The sequence below is a fragment of the Pogona vitticeps genome, chromosome 4 (genome assembly GCF_051106095.1).
Source record: "Pogona vitticeps strain Pit_001003342236 chromosome 4, PviZW2.1, whole genome shotgun sequence".
Classification (NCBI taxonomy): domain Eukaryota; kingdom Metazoa; phylum Chordata; class Lepidosauria; order Squamata; family Agamidae; genus Pogona; species Pogona vitticeps.
The window spans coordinates 192332548-192357802 of NC_135786.1; the positions used below are offsets into that span (position 1 = coordinate 192332548).

Here is a 25255-nt window from a genome sequence, read left to right on the forward strand (position 1 = left end):
ATGATTAAGAAGAGCTTTGCCTGCTTGCAGAAGTCCAAAAATAAGAAATTTGTGTGACTAGATTTAGAGATATGCATATGTTACTAGAACGAGTAGAAGCAGTCCTGCCCTCCAACATCCTGATTTTCAGAGATCAAAACGTGTGTGTGTGTGTGTGCATGTGCGAGATTATCTGTCTGTCTGTCTGTCTGTCTGTCTGTCTGTCTGTCTGTCTGTCTGTCTGTCTGTCTATCTATCTATCTATCTATCTATCTATCTATCTATCTATCTATCTATCCTCGCTCATGCACACACATGTTTCTTTCTTAAGCACAATATAAAAGTTCCTGAAGTAAAGCTATTTGTTTCTCCCATTACCTTTATGAATCATTCGGTTTATATGCATCCTTAAGAAATGTTGCAATTCATCCAGGAGAAAAACTTTGAGATTCATAACTGTAGTAGTTTCTGTCAAGGGAGTGGAGTATATTACACAACCTGGTAGTAATGTTTCTGTTATTTTCCTTATTCAGAGGGGGGAAATGTAAATTTTTCAATTTCATTAAATGAACTAGGTCAAAGTCATTGGATGATTCCATCTAGGAAGAGTGCGTTTGAAGTTGATTAATTAAGAAATATATAGTCAGGTATCATGGTTGAAAACACTAATGCCATACTAGGAAAATGTTTTTGGTACCTAAATCTTACCCAGTGTATTATCTAACACTTCAGCAAATACCACCATAAAACAAGGCAGCCATTGCATACTGTTTTTCTCAACATTAATGTAACAATTGACTATGCTTGTTGCAACTTATCACTGGTTCAAGATTATATAATGACATTAGGTATGGCACAACTTGCAGTTGAAACCCTCAGCGCTTCTTTCACTGTATCTATCCTCGTCAGTTCCTCTCACTGTTCACCTGCAGTGGTATCACAAACAACGTACCCTCTAATTTTCACCTCTCTCTCTCTCTCTCTCTCTCTCTCTCTCTCTCTCTCTCTCTCTCTCATGTTTTCATCCCTGCATGCGCTTGCTGCTCCTCCTCCCCATGGGCTGGGTTCCATCACAACCAGAACCTAACACGATCGCTGTGCCTAGAAGGAAGATAGCTGTGGGGAGGGAAGTGGAGTCATGTGCATGTACCCAGCTTAGTGGGAATCTTGACCACAAAGAGTCATTCCTGGAGTCTAAGAATGGCAGTGGGGATAATGCCTGCTGTCCGTGGTGCTCTAAGTCTTGCTTTACTGCTATACCACAACAGAGCATAGAATCAGGCTCGATACCAAAGGACATGGTACAGATTCCAGGATTGAAGATTTTGAATTGAAGATCTAGTGGATCAACTACACTGATTAGTAACGCCCTGATTAATTTGGGGGTGGGTGGGTTCTTTAATTCTAATAATGTTTAATTCTGATAATGCTTGTTAATATTGTGCTTCCATTTTCAAACTCTAGGTAACAGGGAGCACTCCTTCAAGCCAAAAGCAGCTTTGGCTATTTGTGACTGATTTCTCCCTGCAGAGTGAGGTTGAGGTCAATACCCACAAAATTCTGCCAATCTTAGTTGTCTCATCTTGTGTGGTCAGCATGGAAGTGCTGGAGGCACTCAAGAGCACATCTCCATGTGTTATTTTCTTCAGGGATGCTCTTTGTGGAAATGGTAAGTTCTAGAGCAGTGAGGAAAATGATTTTAACCTTAACTCTGTGATGGTTTCAACTTTAACTCTGTGAAGCCCCAGCCACCAGCCAATGGTAAGGGGCAATGAGAGTAGTAATCCAAGACATCTGAATGGCAGAAGGTTCCCAAGCTCTGCACTGGCACAAATAGACAGAAACATCTATAACATCAGTAAATTTCTCTATGCTTTATACAAAATGTAACCTGGTAGAATTAAAGTGTAAATCAAAGTAAAGCATGTTTCATGGTGTCTTTAGGATATGATATGATATGATATGATACTTTTATTATGGTCATTGACCAGCAGATATATTCAAATATTATTATAATATATATTAGTATAACATAAACATACAATTAAAAATATACAGCCTATTACAATATGACTACATTTTATAGAATCTCCATGGTTTCACAGGACTGAGGAGATGGTGGCCAATACACACCATTACTAGACATCCGGCATTGCTTTAGGGAAGGAGGGAAGAGCAACACTTCATTGCCACCACACAAAACTTCGCCACTGCTTTAGATATATCAAATTTCTCGTCCAAGAGTAAGAAGAGCACAACATAAAATTATCTGGACCTCCCTTGAAATTGTTGCATTATGGGCTGGAGAAAATCCTTCCGCATAGAAGGAGCACTTCCAGAGGACATCGTCAGCACTTTCAATCTCCGCTTCATTACAAGAGCATGCTCAATTAGCAACTGGCAAACCCTGATATATACCTTCTATTAATCTAGATGGAAATACGTTGCACCTAGCTAACATAAAAACTTTCCTAAATTTGGAGACTGCTGTTTTAAATAGATAACCAGGCATTCTAAATGTACTGTTCCTACTAAATACACTAAGTTTGTCCAGCACCACTAAATGTTCTTGGAGCTCGACATCCCAGATCCTCTTTTTGATGGCTGCCTTGGCATTAGCATGGCCCATCACTAAGAGGACCATGGTATCTTTTTTTGTTTGATATGCAGATTTTCAGTATTGAGTTACTTTAAAAAATTTTAAACCAAGGTCTTATATCAATTTTTGCTCCAAAAATGCATTAGGGCTTATTTTCAGGGGATGTTTTATTTTTTTAATGTACAACAATTTACATTTATTCAAATATAGTCATGTCATCTTCTGGTTGTTGCACATTGCTGCACGATGGTGGAGGGCAGGGTTTCACTTAACTGGGGCTTATTTTTGGAGTAGGGCTTATATTACGAGCATCCTGAAAAAATCATACTAGGGCTTATCTTCAGGTTAGTTCTTAATTTTCAGGGAAACAGGGTACACATGATTGTGGCAGGTTGTGAGATTGTTCAAGGTCTTGCATGTTTACATCCCTTTATGTTTTAAGAAAAAGGAGGAAGGATGACCATGTTCTTCCTGAAAACAGAGGTTGTGTAACATTGTCTTTCAATGTTATACCCTACATTCATCATTATATAAATCCTTCCAGTACAGTAATAATTGTCTCCCTCATCTTGAAATATATATATATATATTTCCTGTGGTTTGGGTATATATCTCTATCATGGGCAAGATTTCACTAAGAATATATCTATACAAATGCACATATGCATGTACATATACATACATATATGTGGATTTTTGTTCCAACCCAGAACACTCTTATGCAAGTCCAAAGAAATAAGACAATTCTTGCCTCTAGACATATGTTCTGAAACAGGTGAGTTAAAAGGAAGAAGGGGTGAGGCAGGAAGGAGAAAGCAAGCAAACGATCACCTCTTTTTAAAGTTTAGAAGTTCTTGTAGTATGCAGCTTCAGATACCTTTGGGTAGTATGGCGGCATATAAATTAAATTAAATTAAATTAAATTAAAATAAAATAAATAAATAAATAAATAAATAAATAAATAAATAAATAAATGAAGCCTAATGGAGTCTGTCTCAGAAAAGCTGGAGAGAGCCTCTGCTTTCCATCTCCACCTCTCCTGCAGTCTGATGGATTTTCACTGATTATTTAGCAATAGCATTGTGCATCCCAAGTTCTTGTTCAGAATATAGGGATGTCAAATAAGTCTTCTTTCTTTATTAGTATCAGCGTGTTGCACGATTTAAAATCATCAGCAAGTTTACAGTGCAATGCTTCTGGAAGTGAAGGATTGGTCAGCTGCACATTGTTAACCAGGCGACATCTAAGTGTACTTACAGTGCTTTTCCAGTCTATGGTGAGGCTGCTTCTATGTCCCCATCAAATAAGTGTCTACTTAATATATGTTAGCCATAGAAACCTTATCAGTATTGTTAATGGGAAGATAGTGGAGAGAATTTCTGTATGCACAGGAATGAGATTTCTTGTCTACCTGGTGCAACTTCAGTGAGTCTTATTCTTACTCAGTTTTTTTATGAATGGTATTCTCTTATGCAATCATTTCAGTGTACCATCCAAATTGCTTCTATGAACCTATTTGCCAACATATTTTTAATTTTATATGATACTGCCTTCCTGCAACCATCTAGAGTTTGCACATAGTTATCAATTGTTGTACATGCATATACTGGAAATAATTAGAATTAGACTGTATTCGTGCTCAAAATTTAATCACTGCATGATCATGGCCTTTGGTAATTGTGAACTTCTTGTTCCATTTGAACCACTGACCTACTTACAGAAGATTCCTGTCATGCTTTCAGGCCCACTGAATCATCCATGTGACGGTTCATTGGGCAAACGTTTGGCCATCCTGGTTTAGGGAGCAAAGTTCAACATGTGTGTGTGTTTAGTCGTTTAGTCGTGTCCGACTCTTCGTGACCCCATGGACCAGAGCACGCCAGGCCCTCCTGTCTTCTACTGCCTCCCGGAGTTGTGTCAGGTTCATGTTGGTTGCTTCGCAGACACTGTCCAGCCATCTCATCCTCGGTCGTCCCCTTCTCCTCTTGCCATCACACCTTCCTAACATCAAGGTTTTTTCCAAGGACTCTTTTCTTCTCATGAGATGGCCAAAGTACTGGAGCCTCAGCTTCACGATCTGTCCTTCAAGTGAGCATTCAGGGTTGATTTCCTTTAGAACTGATAGGTTTGTTCTCCTTGCAGTCCAGGGGATTCTCAAGAGTCTCCTCCAGCACCACAATTCAAAGGCATCAATTCTTCGGCGGTCTGCTTTCTTTATGGTCCAGCTCTCACTTCCATACATCACGACAGGAAAAACCATAGCTTTGACTATTCGGACTTTTGTTGGCAAGGTGATGTCTCTGCTTTTCAAGATGCTGTCAAGATTTGTCATCGTTTTCCTCCCAAGAAGAAGGCGCCTTTTAATTTCAGGGCTGCTGTCTCCATCTGCAGTGATCATGGAGCCCAGGAAGATAAAATTTGACACTGCCTCCATATCTTCCCCTTCTATTTCCCAGGAGGTGATGGGACCAGTGGCCATGATCTTAGTTTTTTTGATGTTGAGTTTCAGACCGTTTTTTGCACTCTCCTCTTTCACTCTCATTACAAGGTTCTTTAATTCCTCCTCACTTTCTGCCATCAGAGTGGTATCATCTGCATATCGGAGGTTGTTGATATTTCTTCCGGCAATCTTAATTCCAGCTTGGGTTTCTTCCAGTCCAGCCTTCCGCATGATGTATTCTGCATATAAGTTAAACAAGCTGGGGGACAATATACAGCCTTGCCGTACTCCTTTCCCAATTTTGAACCACTCAGTTGTTCCATGACCAGTTCTAACTGTTGCTTCCTGTCCCACATATAGGTTTCTCAGGAGACAGATAAAGTGGTCAGGCACTCCCATTTCTTTAAGAACTTGCCATAGTTTGCTGTGGTCCACACAGTCAAAGGCTTTCGCATAGTCAATGAAGCAGAAGTAGATATTTTTCTGGAACTCTCTGGCTTTCTCCATAATCCAGCGCAAGTTAGCAATTTGGTCTCGAGTTCCTCTGCCTCTTCGGAATCCAGCTTGTACTTCTGGGAGTTCTCGGTCCACATACTGCTGAAGCCTACCTTGTAGGATTTTGAGCATAACCTTGCTAGCGTGCGAAATGAGTGCAATTGTACGGTAGTTGGAGCATTCTTTGGCACTGCCTTTCTTTGGGATTGGGATGTAGACTGATCTTTTCCAATCCTCTGGCCACTGTTGAGTTTTCCAAACTTGCTGGCATATTGAATGTAGCACCTTAACAGCATCATCTTTCAAGATTTTAAATAGTTCAACTGGAATGCCATCACCTCCACTGGCCTTGTTGTTAGCCAGGCTTTCTAAGGCCCACTTGACTTCGCTCTCCAGGATGTCTGGCTCAAGGTCAGCAACTACATTGTCTGGGTTGTCCGGGATATCCAAATCTTTCTGATATAATTCCTCTGTGTATTCTTGCCACCTCTTCTTTACGTCTTCTGCTTCTGTTAGGTCCCTTCCATTTTTGTCTTTTATCATGTTCATCTTTGCGCAAAATGTTCCTCTAATATGTCCAATTTTCCTGAACAGATCTCTGGTCTTTCCTTTTCTGTTATCTTCCTCTATTTCTTTGCATTGTTCATTTAAGAAGGTCCTCTTGTCTCTCCTTGCTATTCTTTGGAAGTCTGCATTCAAGTTTCTGTAACTTTCCCTATCTCCCTTGCATTTTGCTTCCCTTCTCCTCTCTGCTATTTCTAAGGCCTCGTTGGACAGCCACTTTGCTTTCTTGCATTTCCTTTTCTTTGGGATGGTTTTCGTTGCTGCCTCCTGGACAATGTTACGAGCCTCTATCCAAAGTTCTTCAGGCACTCTGTCCACCAAATCTAGTTCCTTAAATCTGTTCTTTACTTCCACTGTGTATTCATAAGGGATTTGGTTTAGATTATACCTGAGTGGCCCAGTGGTTTTTCCTAATCTCTTCAGTCTAAGCTTGAATTTTGCTATGAGAAGCTGATGATCAGAACCGCAGTCAGCTCCAGGTCTTGTTTTTGCTGACTGTATAGAGCTTCTCCATCTTTGGCTGCAGAGAATATAATCAATCTGATTTCGATATTGCCCATCTGGTGATTTCCATGTATAGAGTCGCCTCTTGTGTTGTTGGAAAAGAGTGTTTGTGATGACCAGCTTATTCTCTTGACAAAACTCTATTAGCCTTTGTCCTGCTTCGTTCTGAACTCCAAGGCCAAACTTCCCTGTTGTTCCTTTTATCTCTTGGCTCCCTACTTTAGCATTCCAGTCCCCTAGAATGAGAAGAACATCTTTCTTTGGTGTCAGTTCTAGAAGGTGTTGTAAATCTTCATAGAATTGTTCAATTTCAGTCTCCTCAGCAATGCTGGTTGGTGCATAAACTTGGATTATTGTGATGTTGAATGGTCTGCCTTGGATTCGTATTGACATCATTCTATCACCAATTGGCAACAGCTACCTCTAAGAAAGGAAAGTATGCTGCTTATATTTATTTTATTTATTTATTGGACTTATATACCGCCCCATAGTGCTACAAGCACTCTCCGGGCGGTTTACAATTTTAATTAAACAGGCCATCCTATAGCGTTTAAAGCACACTCTGGATGGTTTACAATTTAATTATGCAGGCTACACAATGCCCCCACAGCAAGCTGGGTACTCAATTTACTCATCTCAAAAGGATGGAAGGCTGAGTAGGATGGAAGGCTAAAAAAGCAACGGCAGAATTCTGCAAACAGCCAAAAGCCTAATAGCCTCCCTCCCTCTAAATATTTGACACATTAAGATGATTTGGATTGGAATTTTCTTTGCTTAACATAGCATGTGTTTCACATTCAGAGTTTGAATAAACCAGACTACATCAAGCTCAGTGAAAGTCTGGCTGGGACGGATGTCATTATTGGCTCAAGACAATTAACATGGTCACCTTTTTCCTTGTTACTGTAACTTATCAAAATGTCTCTGTTGGCAGGTAGGATTATTTGCATTGAACGTACTGTTCTCTCATTACAAAAGCCCCCTTTGTGTAGGGCTGCTGGTTCTGACATCACTGAACTGACTGATCCTGTCAAACTAGATGAGCTGGATTCTGCAACTCAAGTCAATTCCATTTGTACTGTAAGAGGTTAGTACAGCCTTCATTTTTGCCTGCTTCAAGCCTTACATATGTTATCTTGCCTGTCTTCCAAGCAGATGAGGGCAGTTCACATGGCTTCTCCTCATTTCTTCTTTTTCACAGCAACCCTGTTAGAGAGGATTAGAATGGAAGTGAATAAGATTAGCTGGTGAACTTACTCTCTAAGTAGTATTTAGAATTTGGATTTCTTCAGTCTAAGTCTTATACTGTAACCACTAGATCACATTGTCTTTGCTCAGGTGCTATACTGAATAATGAAACAGCACAGAAGTGATATATTAGGTTGATTTGAAGAACAATCCATCCTGGACTGCAGTTTGGTATTATTAGCAGATATTACTAAGTACTATAAATATTACTACTTTTAGTTTTCTACGGGATTAAACACAGCTGTACACAAACAAAGAATGCTTGAACTACCGTACAATTTCACTAATTTCACGTGCTAGCAAGGTTACGCTCAAAATCCTACAAGGTAGGCTTCAGCAGTATATGGATGGAGACCACCCAGAAGTACAAGCTGGATTTCAAAGGGGCAGAGGAACTAGAGACCAAATTGTTAACCTCTGGATTATGGGGAAAGCCAGAGAGTTCCAGAAAACATCTACTTCTGCTTCATTGACTACGCAAAAGCCTTTGACTGTGTGGACCACAGCAAACTATGGCAAGTCCTTAAAGAAATAGGAGTGCCTGACCATCTTATCTATCTCCTGAGAAACCTATACGTGGGACAAGAAGCAACAGTTAGAACTGGATATGGAACAACTAATTGGTTCACAATTGGGAAAGGAGTACAACAAGGCTGTATATTGTCCCCCGGCTTATTTAACTTATATGCAGAATACACCATGCGAAAGGCTGGACTGGAGGAATCCCAAACCAGAATTAAGATTGCCAGAAGAAATATGAACAACCTCAGATATGCAGATGGTACCACTCCGATGGCAGAAAATTAGGAGGAATTAAAGAACCTCTTAATAAGGGTGAAAGAGGACAGTGCAAAAAATGGCCTGAAGCTCAACATAACCCCCCCCCCCCCTAAGATCATGGCCACTGGTCCCATCACTTCCTGGCAAATAGAAGGGGAAGATATGGAGGCAGTGACAGATTTTACTTTCTTGGGCTCAATGATCACTGCAGATGGTGACAGCAGCCATGAAATTAAAAGACACCTGCTTCTTGGGAGGAAAGCAATGACAAACCTAGATAGCATCTTAAAAAGCAGAGAAATCACCTTGCCGACAAAGGTCCACATAGTCAAAGCTATGGTTTTTCCAGTAGCAATGTATGGAAGTGAGAGCTGGACCATAAAGAAGGCTGACTGCTGAAGAATTGATGCTTTTGAATTGTGTACTGGAGGAGACTCTTGAGAGTCCCCTGGACTGCAAAGAGAACAAACCTATCCATTTTGAAAGAAATCAACCCTGAGTGCTCACTGGAAGGACAGATCTTGAAGCTGAGGCTCCAATATTTTGGCCATCTCATGAGAAGAGAAGACTCCCTGGAAAAGACCCTGATGTTAGGAAAGTGTGAGGGCAAAAGGAGAAGGGGACGACAGAGGATGAGATGGTTGGACAGTGTCATCGAAGCTACCAACATGAATTTGACCAAACTCCGGGAGGCAGTGGAAGACAGGAGAGCCTGGCCTGCTCTGATCCATGGGGTCATGAAGAGTCGGACACAACTTAATGACTAAAGAACAAAAACACAAACTTTTGCAGTGTTTGTTAAAAATCTAGAACAGTTTATGTATTTGTTTATGAAAGTGCCAGTGTTTTAGTGAGTGATGTCTCCTCTGGCATTTCCATTTTTTCCGCTTATAGCTGCTATTTAAGTCTTTATTAGCACACAATTTATACTGCTATTTTGTAACCTCTACTTTTATCTATATTCTTCTAACCCAGTGGTTCCCAACCTTGGGTCCCCATATATTCTTGGACTACATCTCCCAGAAATCATGGGCATCATAGCTAGAAGTGAAAGCTTCTTGGAATTTTAGTCCAAGAACATCTGGGGACTATTCATAATTGAATTTCAGCCCCAGTCATCAATAGGGGTTGAGCTATCAAAATACATGTTATATATTGTCCCACATTACAGAAATATAGTCAGGGTGTCCTGTTTGAAATTGTGGAGATAGAAAATATTGGATTAATCATTTAATCTCTTTTCCCACTGCAAATGTTGTTTCTGAGCCATATCCTGCTCTTCCATCTCTGTTGGGTCCCTTTTTCAAATTCTTCTGCAGTATGTGAAGTACTTTGTTAAAGAGGTGAAAATGGCATCCACAGTTTTCCTAGGGATGTCTGTGCAAACGTGAGAGATGTTGTGCTTTTTCATGTAGAGAGCTATCCGTAATGAGAGGGGCTGTTGGCTGTATAGCACAATAAGCTTCAGTCCCTGCAAGCAGAAACCATATTGAAATTGTAATTCCAAGTGGACAGACAGATCAGAGAAATGAAGGGGAAGTCTCTGCTGTATCCCATCTCTTAAGAGTCAGAATGGGTACAGGACTGCCAGCAGGTTACATGCCACTTTCAGGCATTGTCTGATGGTCCCTGCAAAAAATTTTTAACTGGGTGTTTGTGCTCCTGGAAGTCTTCAGGCATGGCTTTCTTCCATAAACAGGTTGGACAGAAGCCCCCCAAAACAAAACTAAAAGTGGATGTGTAGGCACTTCAACTTTTTTTGAGAGGGGGAAGGGCTTTCTTCTACAGTTTGCACGCCCTTTTGATGCAGTGGTATAGAAGCAACAAGCAGAAGGCCACCTATTTTCCAGATAGCCAACTTGTGGTTCTCTATATTTAGTTGCATTCAAACTCTCATGACCTTGGCTAGCATGATCAGTCATCAGAGATGATGGGCATTTTAGGCCAGCACCACCTGGAACGCCACTGTTTCACCACCCTGACTTACTTCCTCTAATTAATTCTGTTTGCTTCTGCATGCAACTTGTCCCTAATATCTGTACATTTATTTTAGCTGTGAAGCTTTATCAGTGGAGTTATTTAAGATATTTATATGTGTCCCCCACACCCACCCATCCATTTTCTGAAGAGGGAGAGTCTTTTTCACACCCAAATACTATCCGTAGTCATTCTCAGGGGCAGCTTCAAAATTAGTGTATCCTGAAGCAGTAATAGAACATATCTTTGGGATGTATATGGAGCCAGATTCAGTGCATGTTGTCTGTACATTATTCAGAGATGTATAATATCAGAGGCTGTGCATTTTTGTGACTTTGGGTAACAACTCCCAGTATCCTCCATTGGGGAATTCTGGGAGTCGTACTCTAGGTACACAGGTATGCACAGGCTTTAGATATTGTTTACAATTTATTGTGCATAATAAACTATTCAGTCTAATATTTTCCACCCAACCCAAAATCATTGCTTACTTAAGTTCAGATAACTGTAGGTGGAATTAAGAGGAAGGAATCTTTTTAAATACTTTGTCCAAACTGTGGTATTTGGAAGAGCAACAATGAAATTGAAAGAAAAGTAATGGAGATCATCCAGAGAATGGAGCTGGGACACTTCATTGCATCTCACAAGGCTATTGCAGTGATAGATTGGAAGATTTCAGCACTCCCTTTTGATCACTCAGAGGAAAAAAAGTAAACATATGATACAGTTGTGCACTGTCCTTGAATCTCCTGTTGCTTCTTCTTGTGGTCCAGGATTTCACTATGAACTAAAGTGTTATTCCACTCTGTCCTTGAATCAATTAGCAATCATAACCTGAAACTCCTGGAAGTACAGAGGCCATTATATTCTCTAAAATGCAGATTGTTCCCTTTTCTTTCACTAGTCTAATGTAGGCCTTTGAGCACTGCAGCCCAGTACACGTACATGTGTATTTTGCCATCTTGGTTCTGCAACTTTTTTGTTTATCCTAAGATTGAAAAACTCTTAGTCACACAACAGGGATTACTAGGAGATTCGTCTTTGACATATATACTGCAAGCTTGTAAATTGTACTTTTTTACCTGCAGGTGTCCAAGATTATCCATCTGTATGTTTTGCTTCCAAATATTGCTACTTCCTTAATGCTTATTGCTTGGCTAAACAAATCACCATTGTTCCAAATCTTTTTACAGCCCTCCTATAAAATATCCCAAGTACTTGATTCTTGATAGTAGCAACAATGCTTACTAGTGATCTAAAATATTTCTTTGACCTTTAATCCCCTTATGTTTCTAGTCACGTATGTCAACGTTACTTTGGAAGGTTTCGCTCCCAATTATGTGGATAATAAGAGCAACTTCTGTTGCCATGTAAATGTTTTAAGGAAACGCCTGTTAATTTTTCCTCTTTACCCTGACTATATTATATATTACATTAAAACAGTGTGCATGCTTAGATTATTCCATTTTATATTAATGAAATGAAGTATGGATGAACCTTATTGTCTACACTGTAAGCAAACAGACCTGATATTCTTCGATTAATAATAGTTTCTTGTTTCATTAAAATGAGGAAACCACTTAAAGCACTTTGCAACAAGGCAAGGTACTGAACGATGGTTTTAATTTGTTCTAATATGCTAATTTCCCCAGATCTAGAAGTTATCGTTTCCAAGTGCATAGACTAAGGAACCTATAGTTTATAGGTAATTACCTGGTTTGTTTTCTCTTGCTCTAAAGACAGGAGCAAAGGGAATATATAAATTCAAGCAACTTGTCTTGTTCGTATCTTGGCTTATTGAGTTACAATAATAGCTCATCTACTGCAAGAACTGTTAATATTTTGGAGGTTAAATGTATGACAACTGAGAGTTGGTTTCTTATAGTTCTGAACTTTGATACAACTACCAAAGGTGGGCATAGTCAATGTATATTAAGTCGATGCAACCATTTTCCCCCTTGTCTAAGGCGTTATAGCTGGGGTTAATGAAAGGACGGCCTTCTCCTGGCCTACATGTAACAGATGTGGCAGTGGAAAAGTGGAGCAGCATCCACAAGGCAGGTAAGAATATCCTTATGTCAACTGGCAGATAGATGAAGATGATCCTGTAGGCACTGTGAGCCTCAAAAATCTTTTGACAGAGATTTTCATCAAAGGCCATCAGGAAATTTAGGAGTTATATGATAAGATCAGATCCTTCAGAGCAGTGATGGATGGTTCATGGTCTATAGGCATGCTTAATTTCATTCAAGATGTTGCAACAGTTTTGTTAATATTTTCAGTCCAAAAATTATTCAGAAAACTCCAATCCAGAAAGTTGTTCTCAAACATTGTGGAAACCAGAGATTTTTTTTTCACAGATTTTTACCCCTCAGCATTTTTGTGCAATGACCCAGCTAATAATTTTCAGGAAAGCAGCAGAATACTCAGACACGTTGATGCTCAAATATAGTTAAATCTCAGTTGTGCATAACAAAGCCCTGCTTTCTTTCGTTTTTGCCTCTCCTGCCTACATGTGCAACCAGCACAAGAACTCTTTACAGGAAGAGGAAAATCTGCAATGTCTCTGTGCCTCCCACAATTCCCATCCATTTCCTGCCCTCTAGTCAAATTACTCAACTTCTGATGCTCATGTAGTTTGATTAAGAGTGCAGGGAATACCAAAATGAGAGGTCAGAGGGGAAAACTAAGGGGCCAAACTGGGTTTCATTAAGCATTATTTGGACTTCTATCCATGTGGATATTGAGGTTGTGAAGCAGGTTTATGGAGGTGTCAGTAGTGTGAAGAAAGTAGAAAGTATTCCCATTCTGTCTCCCTCTGCACCCCAGACCACTTGGTTCCCTTGGTCACCTACTGGAATCAATTGAGAGTATATTAAGGACACACAAAAATATTGCCACTTCATGTAATAAACAGCATTAGGACTTTTTAAAAAAGGAATACACAGTCCAGAGGATGGGGCTGTCAGTGGTTTTTGCCATATGTGAGAGCCTGAAATTAAGGGGTTTCAATAAATATTCATGGGGAAAAGCAAAATAGGTTAATTTCCTCACCATATAACCAACCTCTTTTTTCCCAGTCCACTCCATTTGACTGCAAAAGAGGGACAGATGGAAAGCAGGACCAGTTTCATAGCCTCTGCTGAAAGACTAGCTTGATTTGGCTCTACTTGTGCTATTTTTGTTCCAGTTGGTTGTCAAAAGAACTAGTACATAACTTTTAAGAATTTTGTCCCTTGAGTGGCTTTCTTCATCCTTCCTCATCCTTTGTTCCTTTTGTGTCACATGTTTTGTTATCGTAAGTCTCTGGGGAAGACACTGACTTTTTAAAATTGATCTGAGGAGCCTTTTTGGCTGAATAGCAGAATAAAGATACTTAAAGAGAACCAGCAAAATTTCCTAAGAACATTATTGCTTATTAACAAGAATGCAGCAGGAGATCAACAGGACATCATGGGGTGCTTAACTCTTCTCACATTTGCTGATTCTCTTAGGTAAATATATTCCCCTCCCGCAACCAGAATTCTTCCTGAAGTTGGTTTTCCCATCTTGGAGCCTGGGTGGGAGAAGAGTAGTTTCTTTCTTGTAATGCAGAGCTATGCACCTCTGATCTTCCTTATGTTGTAAATGTTCCCTTCCTCATGACGAGGAATTGAGAATCTGTTGCTTGCCTCATTATGTGTAGCTCCATTCTGGGGCTCTGTAGGATCACAGCATGCTGTGGCAAAACAAAATAAACAAACAAAAAACAAGTAGAAAAAATATGAAGAATAGTTCTTCCAGTTAACAGTCAGAAATAAAAAAAAAAGCTTGATAACATGCTTGAGAGTAACATAAAGGTAAAGGTTCCCCTTGACATTTATTGCAGTCATGTCCAACACTAGGGAATGGTGTTCATCCCTGTCTCCAAGCCGTAGAGCCAGCGTTTGTCCAAAGACAGTTTCTGTGGTCATGTGGCCAGCACGACTAGACATGGAATGCTGTTACGTTCCCATCGTGGTGGTACCTATTTATCTATTCTCATTTACATGCTTTCAAACTGCTAGGTTGGCAGGAGCTGGGACAAGCGACAGGAGCTCACTCTGTCGCAATCTTACGACTGCTGGTCTTCTGACCTTGTAGCACAGAGGCTTCTGCGGTTTAACTTGCAGCGTCATCACGTCCCTTGAAAGTAACATAGTCATTCTCAAAAAGACGGATAACTAAGGAATATATTGGCTTACAGCATGGACCTTTTCTCTTGCATTTCAGAGGATTGCTTTATTGCAGTCAGTGTTGTGAAGCCATAATTTCACCAGTTGTCAAGAAGCACTTGGAAGTCTTTGTGCATTGCCCATCCAGACCACTGTCTACAGTAAAAATAAAGGTATGAGAAGAACAGAGTTCAGATGATAACAACTACTCAACTGTGGCAACATTTGATGTGTCAGTTCAAGTGTTCTGGAACGAAATAACATTTCATATATGGCCCTAGCTGAAGCAAAGTGTTCACTTTAACTACACTGTTCAGTCTTTAGTCAGAGTTTTTTGGGTGGTATTTTCTTTGCTTTGTTTTGGTTTGTTTTTTTTGGTACCACATAAAAACATCTTGATGGAGTGGGCAGAAGGTACATCTGTAGTGCTAGATTTCTTAGCGATCTCCAATAGATTGGCAAGTCTCTCTGATCAGGTCAACAAAGGGATACTGCATCCTAAATTTGCTGAAGTGAGGGTTTTTTGTGTATGAAAGGGCTGCCCATTTTGGTACCCAAAATAGGCCTCCTAATGATTTAGTCTTAAATGTAGTATTTTGCACTAGGCTCTGCTTGGTAGATCTCAAGGGTGCAGGTTTTTTCAAAAAGGGAAGAAGAAAAAATAGACCCTATAAGAAAAAGTAGATCCTGCCTACCCATGATTTGGATGATCTTGATTGACATGTATAGGTGTGGATTGTTATTTAGATGGTCATGACATAGACACTAATCTACCTGGCCTATAGGAGAAAAGGAATCATGTTCATCTCTAAGTCTGTGTGCCCACAGATACCAAATCAATGGAAAGCATTTCAAACATCCCCAATCCTTTTATTCATTGCAGTGAATGAGTGGGCAATTTGTGTATTGTCCCTAGGTGTCCTTCTGGCCATTAAAGCCCATACTGAATTTGGTGTCATGGTGGTAAAAGTTACTACAGTTGTTAGTACTTATTTTTCCCTAGAACTAGTCTGCCCACCTTTATTTTCCTGATAAATAGTATGTTATTTCTCCAGTACACTTCCAGCTGAGTGTTATACCCAAGAATGTTGGTGTAATGTAGCTTACAGTGGCTAGGGTGGGAGAGAAACTGTCAAGAAGTGACAGTTCTCCATTGAGCAAGGAATAAGAATGTAAAGTTTTGCTGAACATTTGCTCAATATCCTAAGGGCAGATAACAATATATGTTTTATTGTAGCATCATAACAATCATGTGAAGTTAGTCAGGATGGAAGACAGTGACTTTCCAAAGGCCAGCCATTATCTTTAATGACATAGTAATGATTTGAGAGCCATTCATGTCCAGTCTAGTTCTTAATCTGTTGCACAGCTTTGTCTCCTTTCTGAAACAATGTTTCTACTATAATGTTAAAGCTGGGTTATTGTTATAGTCTTCATGGGATCATGAAATGTTAAGACAGGTATTTTGTGTGAAATTACCTATCCTTGTAACTGCTTATAAGAATTCAGACCTTAAGTAGACAAACAAACCTCCTATGATTTCACCATAAGCAAGAGAACAGATGGCAACATGACTTTTAAAAATGTTTATCAAATATGACTATTTGTAGTGGGGGTTAGAGAATGTTTAAATGGAATTCTTCTGTCATTTCTCTCCATTATAATACCAGCTGCTACAAAAGACAATTTCTTCACTTCTGGAGCCTTCCCCCAATGAGGATGGGGTATGTTTACTTAAAAATACATTTATTAAAGAATATTAGGAAAAATATTCTTTTAATTCTAATTCCAGCTATATGGAGATTTCATTGAAAGCCATGTAATTATAAAGGTGATGGTTTTTAATTGTTAAATTATATAAATTATATAAAGGATACTGTTCTAAATCAACCTCAGTGAGCAGTAACAGTTTAAGATTACTGAAATATCAGTAAAAGTTAGTATACAGTTGAATCTATGGTAGAAAACCATGAATACCAAGCAATTGATATCTGGTTCTATGGGTATTACTGAAGGGAAATTCCCTGGTTTTATAAATAGTTTGGTTTTGACTTCAATAAACCATACTATGTATGTCAACTTAAAAGTAATCCCCATTGGATTCAACAGATTATACTCCAAATTAACCCACATGTAGGACTGCATTCTAAGTTAACTGAATATTGTGAAACTGCATTTCTCAGTGTTTGATTGAAAGTTGTTGATCAAAGTACAGTGGTGCCTTGACTTACAAACTTAATTGGTTCAGGAAGATGGTCATAACTCGAAATGGTCATAAGTCGAAGCACCATTTCCCATTGGAATGCACTGAAATGCAATTAATCCATTCCGGCCAAAGAAAAAAATCAACAACAACAAAAATCACTGGAAGAGCAGTCGGAAACACAGTTAATCCCTTCCAGCCGAAGGGGGGGGGGAGAAAAGCAATCAACCATGCAATACCCATAGCAAATGTAAACAAGACAAAGCAAAAAAGCAATCAAGTGTGCAAGACCTAATGCAAAGAAAACAAACCAAAAACCAATTAACCGTGCAAGACCCATTGCAAATGCAAACAAGACAAAACAAAAAGCAATCAAGCATGCAAGACCTCATGCAAAGAAAAACCAAAAACCAATTAACCACACAAGACCCATTGCAAATGCAAGCAAGACAAAGCAAAAAGCAATCAAGCAGATCGTGCAGGATCAGAAATGGGGGGGGGGCTAAAAAGCAAACAAACTCCCCAAGACCCATCGGAAATGGGGGGAAATCCAAAAAGCAACCAAACCCCCCAGGACCCACCAGAAATGGGATGGGGACCAAACAAACAGACAAACCCCCAAGACCCATCAAAGCACAGAAACATAACCCCCCAGCTCAAAGCCACGCTGCAAAAGCACCCAGAACAGTTTTTAAAAAGCAGAAAACAGCACCTTACCTTACAAGGCAGCCTGAAACCTCCCTGCAAATACACACACCCTCTCAGAAGCAGAAGGAGGCAGTCCCAAGCCTCCAATGACACAGCACACTCTCTAACTGCTGGGGCAAAAGAGCTACAAAGAAGCAGCCTCGTTGCCTCCTACAGTTAGAAATTTGAATTTCCCGCCTTTTTCCCTGCCTTTTTCTGTTTGTAAGTGGAGCTGGTCGTAACTTGAAATGGTAGTAAGTAGGGGCATTCGTAAGTCGAGGCACCACTGTAGTTAATATTTCATTATTGTTAGGACTGTACATAGACTCTTTTGCTTTTTGAGGAATTAAAAACAATAAACTTTTTTTAAAATTTGAAGAACACTTTACATTTAACACTTTATGCTAGCTGGGACAAAATGTGCAGAGTTGTTTGTCTAAATGAATGTGCCTCTCTCATTACAGTGCTATGAATTGAAGAGCGTGCTGGGAAAAGAGGTGGGGTTTTTAAATTGTTTTGTTCAGTCTGCCACCAATCACCCATCTAGCTGTGTTGGACTGGAAGAAATTATTCTCCCAGATGTAGGAGGAAGCTAAAGGAAATGCTGTCTGCTACCCTATGAACTTTGTAATATGTAACTTGCAAACTAAACTTGTAGATAATGTATTATATAGGCAAGTAAATACTTAACTAGGAAGAGATTATTTTTCAGTCATCTGTCAAAGAATTTTTTTTAACTTCCATGTTGGGTATGAGCAAGACATTAAGTTTCCAGTTGAAGTCTACTGATTTCAGTGAGAGGAATAGCAGCCAAGATATTAAATTTCTCCTGTTGAAATCAGCTGACCCAGCAGCTGCTTAATTTCCCATGGTGTATATGCTTCTGTTGTACTTAAGTAATTTTCAAAGTAGTAAAGTGCAAATGGTACTTCCAACAATATTTTTCATTACTCTTGAAGTTATTTTTGTTATAATGTCCAGAATCTTACTGGTGATGACTTGTGCCTTTGTTGCATGCTTGGTTTGTGCATTCCGTATGTGCCTCCATGCACCTTGTCAATCAGTTGCAATTACCTGTAGCAAGTTAGACAAACTTATGTTTGTGGTGACAAGTTAAACCAGTAATATTCCAACCAATGAGTTTCAGGGGCCAATATATATAATTTTTCTAAGTAGATATTAAACAATTGCCTCTTTTTGTAAAAGCTTTTAAAATTAATTTCTGAGCTATGTGCAAGATCCTCATGGTGGACTTCAGCGTGTGAAATGTTGGGATTCTGGAGAACTGGAAGGGAACAATTCCTCTTCCCTGCTGCATCTGCTGTGGATTCTCAAAACCACTTCAGGGATCCTGAGAACCTCCTGGATTTTTTTTCAGGTGGCATGGAAAGCTGGGGGGGGGGAGTTATATTATGTGCAGAATGGCAATCAGATGAGTGTTGTCGGGGGTGGGGGAGAGATTTTCCCATTGTACGACCAGGTATGTGACTGATCTTGCAACCAGTGTGATGGGAAGCCTGCTAGGGAAATTATTGTCTTCTACTCTATGTTTGGGTAATAGGATACCAGCCAACATGTTTTAGTGGAGATCTGTATTTCTTTTAATGATGGTTTATATTTGTTTCAAATAAACGAAATAATTAAAGTGTTTTGCTTTCTGGTGATGTGATAAAAGGTGTCAAGGGCACATGCACAGAATGAATCATAATCTGAATACAGAATTCCATAAAGTGGCTATTGTATTACACAATATTATGAAAAGCAGAGCATAAGTTACTGTTTCTGAGTAACTCTTAGAAGTCTGGTGGTATCTTAATTGTCTTATTCAGCATAATGTTCTGTAGACAGTAGCTCTCTTCAGAATAATTGTATTTGATACTAGCCACATTTTAAAATTTCCTTTATGTAGACACCTGGAATAAATAAGGGACATAAATGTTTTAAGTGAAGTTATATGCCCCTCCTGATTATGAAAGGTGGAACATTGAAATCGGTTGACCTTGCTGTCTTCCTCCAGTTGTGATGCAGAGTCCTGTATTTTTATCGGCTGTTCTTTTTTGTAGGGCAAAAGGTGCAGGGAATCCATCTGTTGCTAGTATAAAATATTACCATAATGTGGCTCCTTCATCTTGGCCTTTTTGCTTAATGGCGGGAAGGGGAGAGAGAAATAAAAAATATTGAGCATCCCTATGTCCAGTAAATTTATAGTTACATATTAAATTTTTCAAAGCAATGTCTGTATTAATTGTACTGGGCTACCAAATTTTGTCAGCTGTTGAAACTGCAAGTCTCATCATTCTTTATTCTTGGCTGTCCTGGCCCCATTGCTGATGGAAGCTGGGAGTCCAACAACATCTAGTGGACCACATATTTCTTACCCTTGTTCAAGTGAATATGTGAATGTACCTTCCAAGTGAATGCACCTTTGAGAATAGTTAAAATTCTGTTTGAATTAGGAACAACCCCTATGAAATGTGGGCTCTGCATCTTTCAAAGTCAGTTCATGTTTTTAATGGCGTGAGACCACTGTAATTCCTAAAAGGGATTTTGGGGCAAGGTTTTTTTAAACAACTGAAACATGCCTGTTGCATTACAATGGAGAAAAAAATGTGAACACTTCTAACACCCTCCCCAGCTCTCTCTTCAGTTATTTGAAATAAAAGTAGCCCGTAGTTTTGAAAACAAACTATCATGATATTTACACATAAGTCCTGTAAACACCAATCATATTTATTGTATTTGTTTACAAGATTTAGTTTGTCTCCTCATGCCTCATTATAATCATTGCTTAGTACTATTTCTGGGGCCTCTAAAAAGCCAAACCTGGCTTCTTGCCACTTCACAATGGTGTCCTCTGTGTAAAGAGGAGACTGCTTGGACTATATTGTACATTTCACTTTGAAATTGCACATTTTTCCTATGTAATGTAAAATACACTCTAGCACCATATACATTCATTTATATACCTGCAGTTCCACTAAGCTGGCTGGGTAACTTGGTGGTTTGGTAGGCTGCAAAGTCAGATTGGGAGTTTGATTTTCCACTGTGCCTCCTCCTAGTAGACCCAGCCTGTGTGGCCTTGGGCAAGCTGCAGTCTCAGGGTCTTCCCCAGATGCTAATCACTTCTGAGTATTCTTTGCCTAGAAAACCTTGGAAAAGGGTTGCCATAAATCCAAATTGACTTGACAGCACATGAGGATTAGTTCCACAAAGTTTGCTTAGTTGGCTTAATGGTATCCTATGCATGTGCACTCAGAGTCTATTCTGATATGTTTAATGCCCCCCCCCCAAAAAATGGGTCACAGGACTATAACTTCTTATAAAATTAGTAGATCATATTAACTCATGAGCAGTGCAGTAAAACAGCAGAAAGCTGTAAGAAGCATGTTTTTGCAACAAGCTGTTTGAACTTCTGGTTATTGTGGGTTTTTCGGGCTCTTTGGCAGTGTTCTGAAGGTTGTTCTTCCTAACGTTTCGCCAGTCTCTTGTGGCTGGCATCTTCAGAGGACAGTGCCAAAGAGCCCGAAAAACCCACAACAACCATTAGGTCCCGGCCATGAAAGCCTTCGCGAGCGAATGTTTGAACTTCTAGTTCAAAAATACTGCAGACTATGTAAATGCATCAATCACTTGTTTTACCAGTTTTGAAATCAAGAAACTGCCTAAGTTCTGCATGGAAAGCTGTTCAGTTTGTGTGTCCCCACCTTAACAAACAGAAAATCAAAGCACATTTCAAACGGATATTTTTTATTATTTTTAGAAATGCTGTAAAAATTTATATAAAAGTTTTGAGCATGCTCAGTCTATTTTTCCTCTCTGGCAGTTTACAATAAAAAGTGTTTGAAAAGTCTGGAAATCATTCTAGTTTTCTTACAAAGTACCATAGCTGCATCATTATGGGTAAGATATAATAAAAAAGATCCCTACCATTACAAAAATAATTTAGGAAAAAATGCATAGCTTTTTCATGTACGTTTTTGGCAACTTTTGTGGTTAAAGACTCAGGCTTAGCCCATTCCGAAAGAAGACGCGTGAAAGCCAACACGTTTTCACGGCGTGTTTCTTCTTAGCTGGCCTTCCAGCCTCGACTTCTGCTTTCTGGAGAGGGAAGAAAACACGACAACAAGGAGTCTTCCTTTTTCTCTCCGGACATCTTTGGCACTGTCTCTTGAGCAATCGACTCATCCCCACTCCCCCCCCCCATGCAGCCCCTGCTGCAGTCTGTGCGGCTCCCTCTGAGGTATTCCTGAAGAAAGTTCAACGTCTCCCTGGCACAAGCCTAGGCAGCCGTGCGAGCTCCCTCTGCAGCCGGTTACCGGCAGTCCGTGGCCGCGGAGTGCTGCAAGAACGAGTGCTGCTTAAAGAAGTGCCGGAGGCTGCTCAAGTCCCTGGTCAGCTGCTCGATCTTCTTGTGCAGCCTCTCGTTCTCCGCGGAGAGCTCCACCAGCTTCTGCTGCATCTCCTGGTTGCGGCGCTTCGCTTTGTCGCGGCTCTTGCGCACGGCGATATTGTTTCGCTCCCGCCGCTGCCGGTACTCCGGGCTGAACCTGTCCACGCACTTCTTGACCGTTCGCTCCTTGCCCCCAGGCGACGAGGAGGCCGAAGAGCGACTGCTGTAACTCGACGGCGAGGCGCTGCCCGGAGGCTCCGGGGAAGTCGGCGGCGTGGGCTGCCCGCTCAGGTTGACGATGGTCTGGGCGCAGGTGGCGATTTGTGAGGGCAGCAGCGAGCCCGACGCCTCGTCTCCCCAGTCGGGCTCCTGCTTCATGGCACCCCGGAGCGGGCCGGGGGGGACGCTGGCGTGCAGCAGGGTGGCTAGGGCACCCCCGCCGGCCCCCGCCGCCGGCGGCCCGGACTGAGGAGGGGGCGGCGGCAGGTACTCCCCGTACGCGCTGCCGCCGCCGCGCTCGCCGCCCTTGTGGTTGCTGTTGAAGAGGTCCAAGAAAAGCTCGTCGTTGCACAGCTCCAGGTTGGGCACGGCCGCCATGGAGTCGATGTAGGAGCTGAAGTCGATGGCGCTCTCGTCCTCGTACATGGCCGGCGCGGCAGCGCTCAGCTCCGCCAGGTCACGACTGCCGTTGCTGGAGGCCGCGGAGATCGCGCCGGGCTCCTCGACCACGATGACGGCGCTCATGTTGCCCGCTTTGCACGACGGACTCAGGCCCCCGCCTTCGCCTACCTTGGCGTCGTAGAAATTGGTAGACTCCACGGACCAGCTCCGGTAGCAGGGCAGCGAGTCCAGGCTCTCCAGGGTGGCGGCGCTCATTGGAGAGTATCGGAGGAGCGGCGAGGTGAGCTTTAAGGGGCTTCGGCGTCTGACGGAGCGAAGCTCTCGCCTCGCTTTTCCCGCTCACAGGTGGGCGCCGGGCGCGTCGGTTTGGCGAGTGAGTCGGCCCCTCACCTGGCCGGGCTTGGGCTTTGCGCCTCACTTTACGCCCCCCCTTCCCCAAGTGGGTCTTCTTTTTCTCCTCAGGACTGTCACGCTGGGCTGTAGGCAGGAGCCACCCAAAGCCCCGACTGCACGTGTGCGTGTGGAAGGAAAAACCTGGCAGCGAGGTGTCTCCTCGACCTCTTTATATGGAAAGCTTCAGGGCCCCACCTTCTGTCCCTTGTGACGGCGAGAGGGTGTTGCTGGTTAAAGCCCCGGGAGGTGGATGGGGGCGGGCAGGGTTTGTCTCGCTGCCAGGGGGGGGCGGCGGGAGCGGGAACAGGCGCGGCCTTCGGGGAGGGCTCTGGGCGGAGCGTGGCCAGCCCGAAATCCTCCGCTGCTGCTCGACCACCTTTGGTCCCTCAAGCGGGGAACGCTTCCGCGCTTCCTCCTTCCCAGCCGCCGCCCAAGAAGGGGGCGCCCCCAGGAAGAAAACCAAAGTAAAATCCTGTAAAGTGCTTTCCCCCGCCTCCTTTGCGGTGGGAGCTCTTTTACGGCCCGGGAAACGAAGGGAAGGGCTTACCGCCTCGTTGGAAGCGCCTGTCACGGAGAGCGGGAACAAGCGCACAGCCCGAGTGTCGCCGGGGAGTTTCTGTGGGGTCCCCTGCTCTCGAGTCCCCCACCCCATGCGGGAGAAAGGGTGTGTGTGGCCGAGATAAAAAGGAAAGGCGGCAGCGTCCAAACAAGCTGACGCCAGCAAAAAAAAAGGGGGGAATCTGTCAGGACAGGACGCGCAGCCCCCGCCATACCTACGCAACCACTCTCCCACCCGCGACCTAGGACGCGCTGCTTGGGCAGGCGTACGTGCCCCTGGAAAAGCCGCGCGCCTTGGGTTCAAGGGAAACGTGCTAGGAAGGGTCGCGGTGGCCTTGGGGGGGAGAGAAGGGCGGGCACGCAGGCTCCGTCCCAGCTAGCCTCTGGCGTGGGCTGTAGTCTGTGGCCGAGCTCGGCTTCGTAGGCAGGGAGGGGCGAGCGCCGCTTGGTTCCCGACCCTTGCGCTTCGGTGTTTGGGAAAAGCGCAGCTATTGATGTCAGTCCGACGTCAAGAGATCGAGCGAGCCAGCCGGCAGCCTTTGGGCGAAGAGGGACACGGGGGTGTGTGTGTGTGAGCTGGGCAGGGCAGGCGGGGGTGTGCTGGCGGCTTAGCTTTTGCCCGACACATGTCCGTAATGTTTCTGTTCCTGTCGTGAGTTTCCTCTGGCCTGGATCGCTCTGGCTCGAGTCCTTGCACGTTGTTGTTGCAAGGGTCTTGGACCAGAATAATTAACGAGCAGATGGCCGAAGTGACCGTTTGAACCCTGCTTTTCTTCTCATTGTCTTTAGTAGACCGCTTCGGCTTTTGAAGATAACAAGCACAGGAGGGAAGGGGTAGACGCCCTTCGGTGGAACTTCAGAACAGTCAGTTGAATGCATGTGTGGATGGCAAGGCACACATCAAAAGTCGGCAAAAGCGGAGGGAGGCTTCTGTTTACATGTATTTGGACTGAGACAGACAGTGTTACAATACACATTAGGAAAAAATATGGGAGTCAACAAAGCACCTTCCTTCAAGATGTTACTGGCATCTCATGTTTGATATTTGTCTCAATTTCACGAGATTTACTGGCAGAAAAATAAAGGCAGTCTGGGCCTGCAGTGTCCACTCTTGGCATAAGGTTAGTTCAACTTCGAAAATGTTGAAGTAGTTGGGAGCACGTGTTTCTCGCTTCCTTTGCTTTGCCCCATATTCTCTCTGCTTCTCAGGATCCATAGCAGAACCATGGACGCATTGCCCTCTTGTGGTCAAGTAGTTGATACCATTCTATGCTACAGAGAACGTATTCTGCTCAGATAACGTTAGCAAAACTATAAGGTAACAGGTGATTCTTTTGCCATCATATGGCTGGCAAAAAATTCACCTGCTTTTGCCAGAAAGAACAGAACTAAGGCATCATAGATTAGATCCATAAATGTTACATGTAATTATGATAACATTACTTAACATTCAGATTTCTTTCTCCAGGGAGAAACAATACAACCTCAGAAGAGTCTCAGACATGACTTAGACAAGTAGTGTTTTCCAAGCAATGTGCCACCAAAATAAAATAAAAAAATAAAAAATAGAAACAATTGGTTTCTATAATTAGAAATGTATACAAACATATACTCAGGTAGAGAA

General features: G+C 42.1%; 2 protein-coding genes and 2 long non-coding RNA genes across 6 annotated transcripts in view; 2 read left to right on the forward strand and 2 right to left on the reverse strand.

Moving 5' to 3' along the window:
• Nucleotides 1-19314, forward strand: part of SPIDR (scaffold protein involved in DNA repair) — a 260008-nt gene extending 240694 nt beyond the window's left edge. Inside the window, exons 15-20 of one of the 2 annotated variants that reach the window (XM_020790935.3) lie at nt 1444-1648; nt 7516-7668; nt 12554-12647; nt 14838-14952; nt 16450-16503; nt 18134-19314. In XM_020790935.3, coding sequence (XP_020646594.3) covers nt 1444-1648; nt 7516-7668; nt 12554-12647; nt 14838-14952; nt 16450-16503; nt 18134-18265 — 753 coding nt within the window. In that variant the 3' untranslated portion in view covers nt 18266-19314. Of the gene's footprint in view, nt 1-1443; nt 1649-2084; nt 2280-7515; nt 7669-12553; nt 12648-14837; nt 14953-16449; nt 16504-18133 lie in introns of those variants that run through there. The other variant, XM_078393733.1, reaches the window with a different exon arrangement.
• On the reverse strand, nt 14162-17840 carry LOC110077639 (uncharacterized). The gene is made up of 3 exons (XR_012086863.2): nt 17700-17840; nt 14831-14935; nt 14162-14304 (listed from the first exon to the last, which is right to left on the reverse strand). It is a non-coding gene; the product is annotated as an uncharacterized LOC110077639 (long non-coding RNA).
• Nucleotides 19315-21399: 2085 nt separating the features above from the next.
• On the reverse strand, nt 21400-23213 carry CEBPD (CCAAT enhancer binding protein delta). The gene has a single exon (XM_020790936.3). It carries the CDS (start codon nt 22933-22935, stop codon nt 21982-21984), a length of 954 nt encoding a protein of 317 aa, XP_020646595.3. The 5' UTR covers nt 22936-23213; the 3' UTR covers nt 21400-21981.
• Nucleotides 23214-23449: 236 nt separating this feature from the next.
• LOC140706930 (uncharacterized) overlaps nt 23450-25255 on the forward strand; it is a 41597-nt gene continuing 39791 nt past the window's right edge. For both annotated transcript variants that reach the window (XR_013545378.1, XR_013545379.1), the window contains exons 1-2: nt 23450-23537; nt 24421-24752. This is a non-coding gene — a long non-coding RNA (uncharacterized LOC140706930). The remainder of the gene's footprint in view (nt 23538-24420; nt 24753-25255) is intronic.

Coding starts and splice junctions, on each gene's coding strand:
- CEBPD (XM_020790936.3), bottom strand. CDS start 22,935: ATGAGCGCCGCCACCCTGGAGAGCCTGGACTCGCTGCCCTGCTACCGG.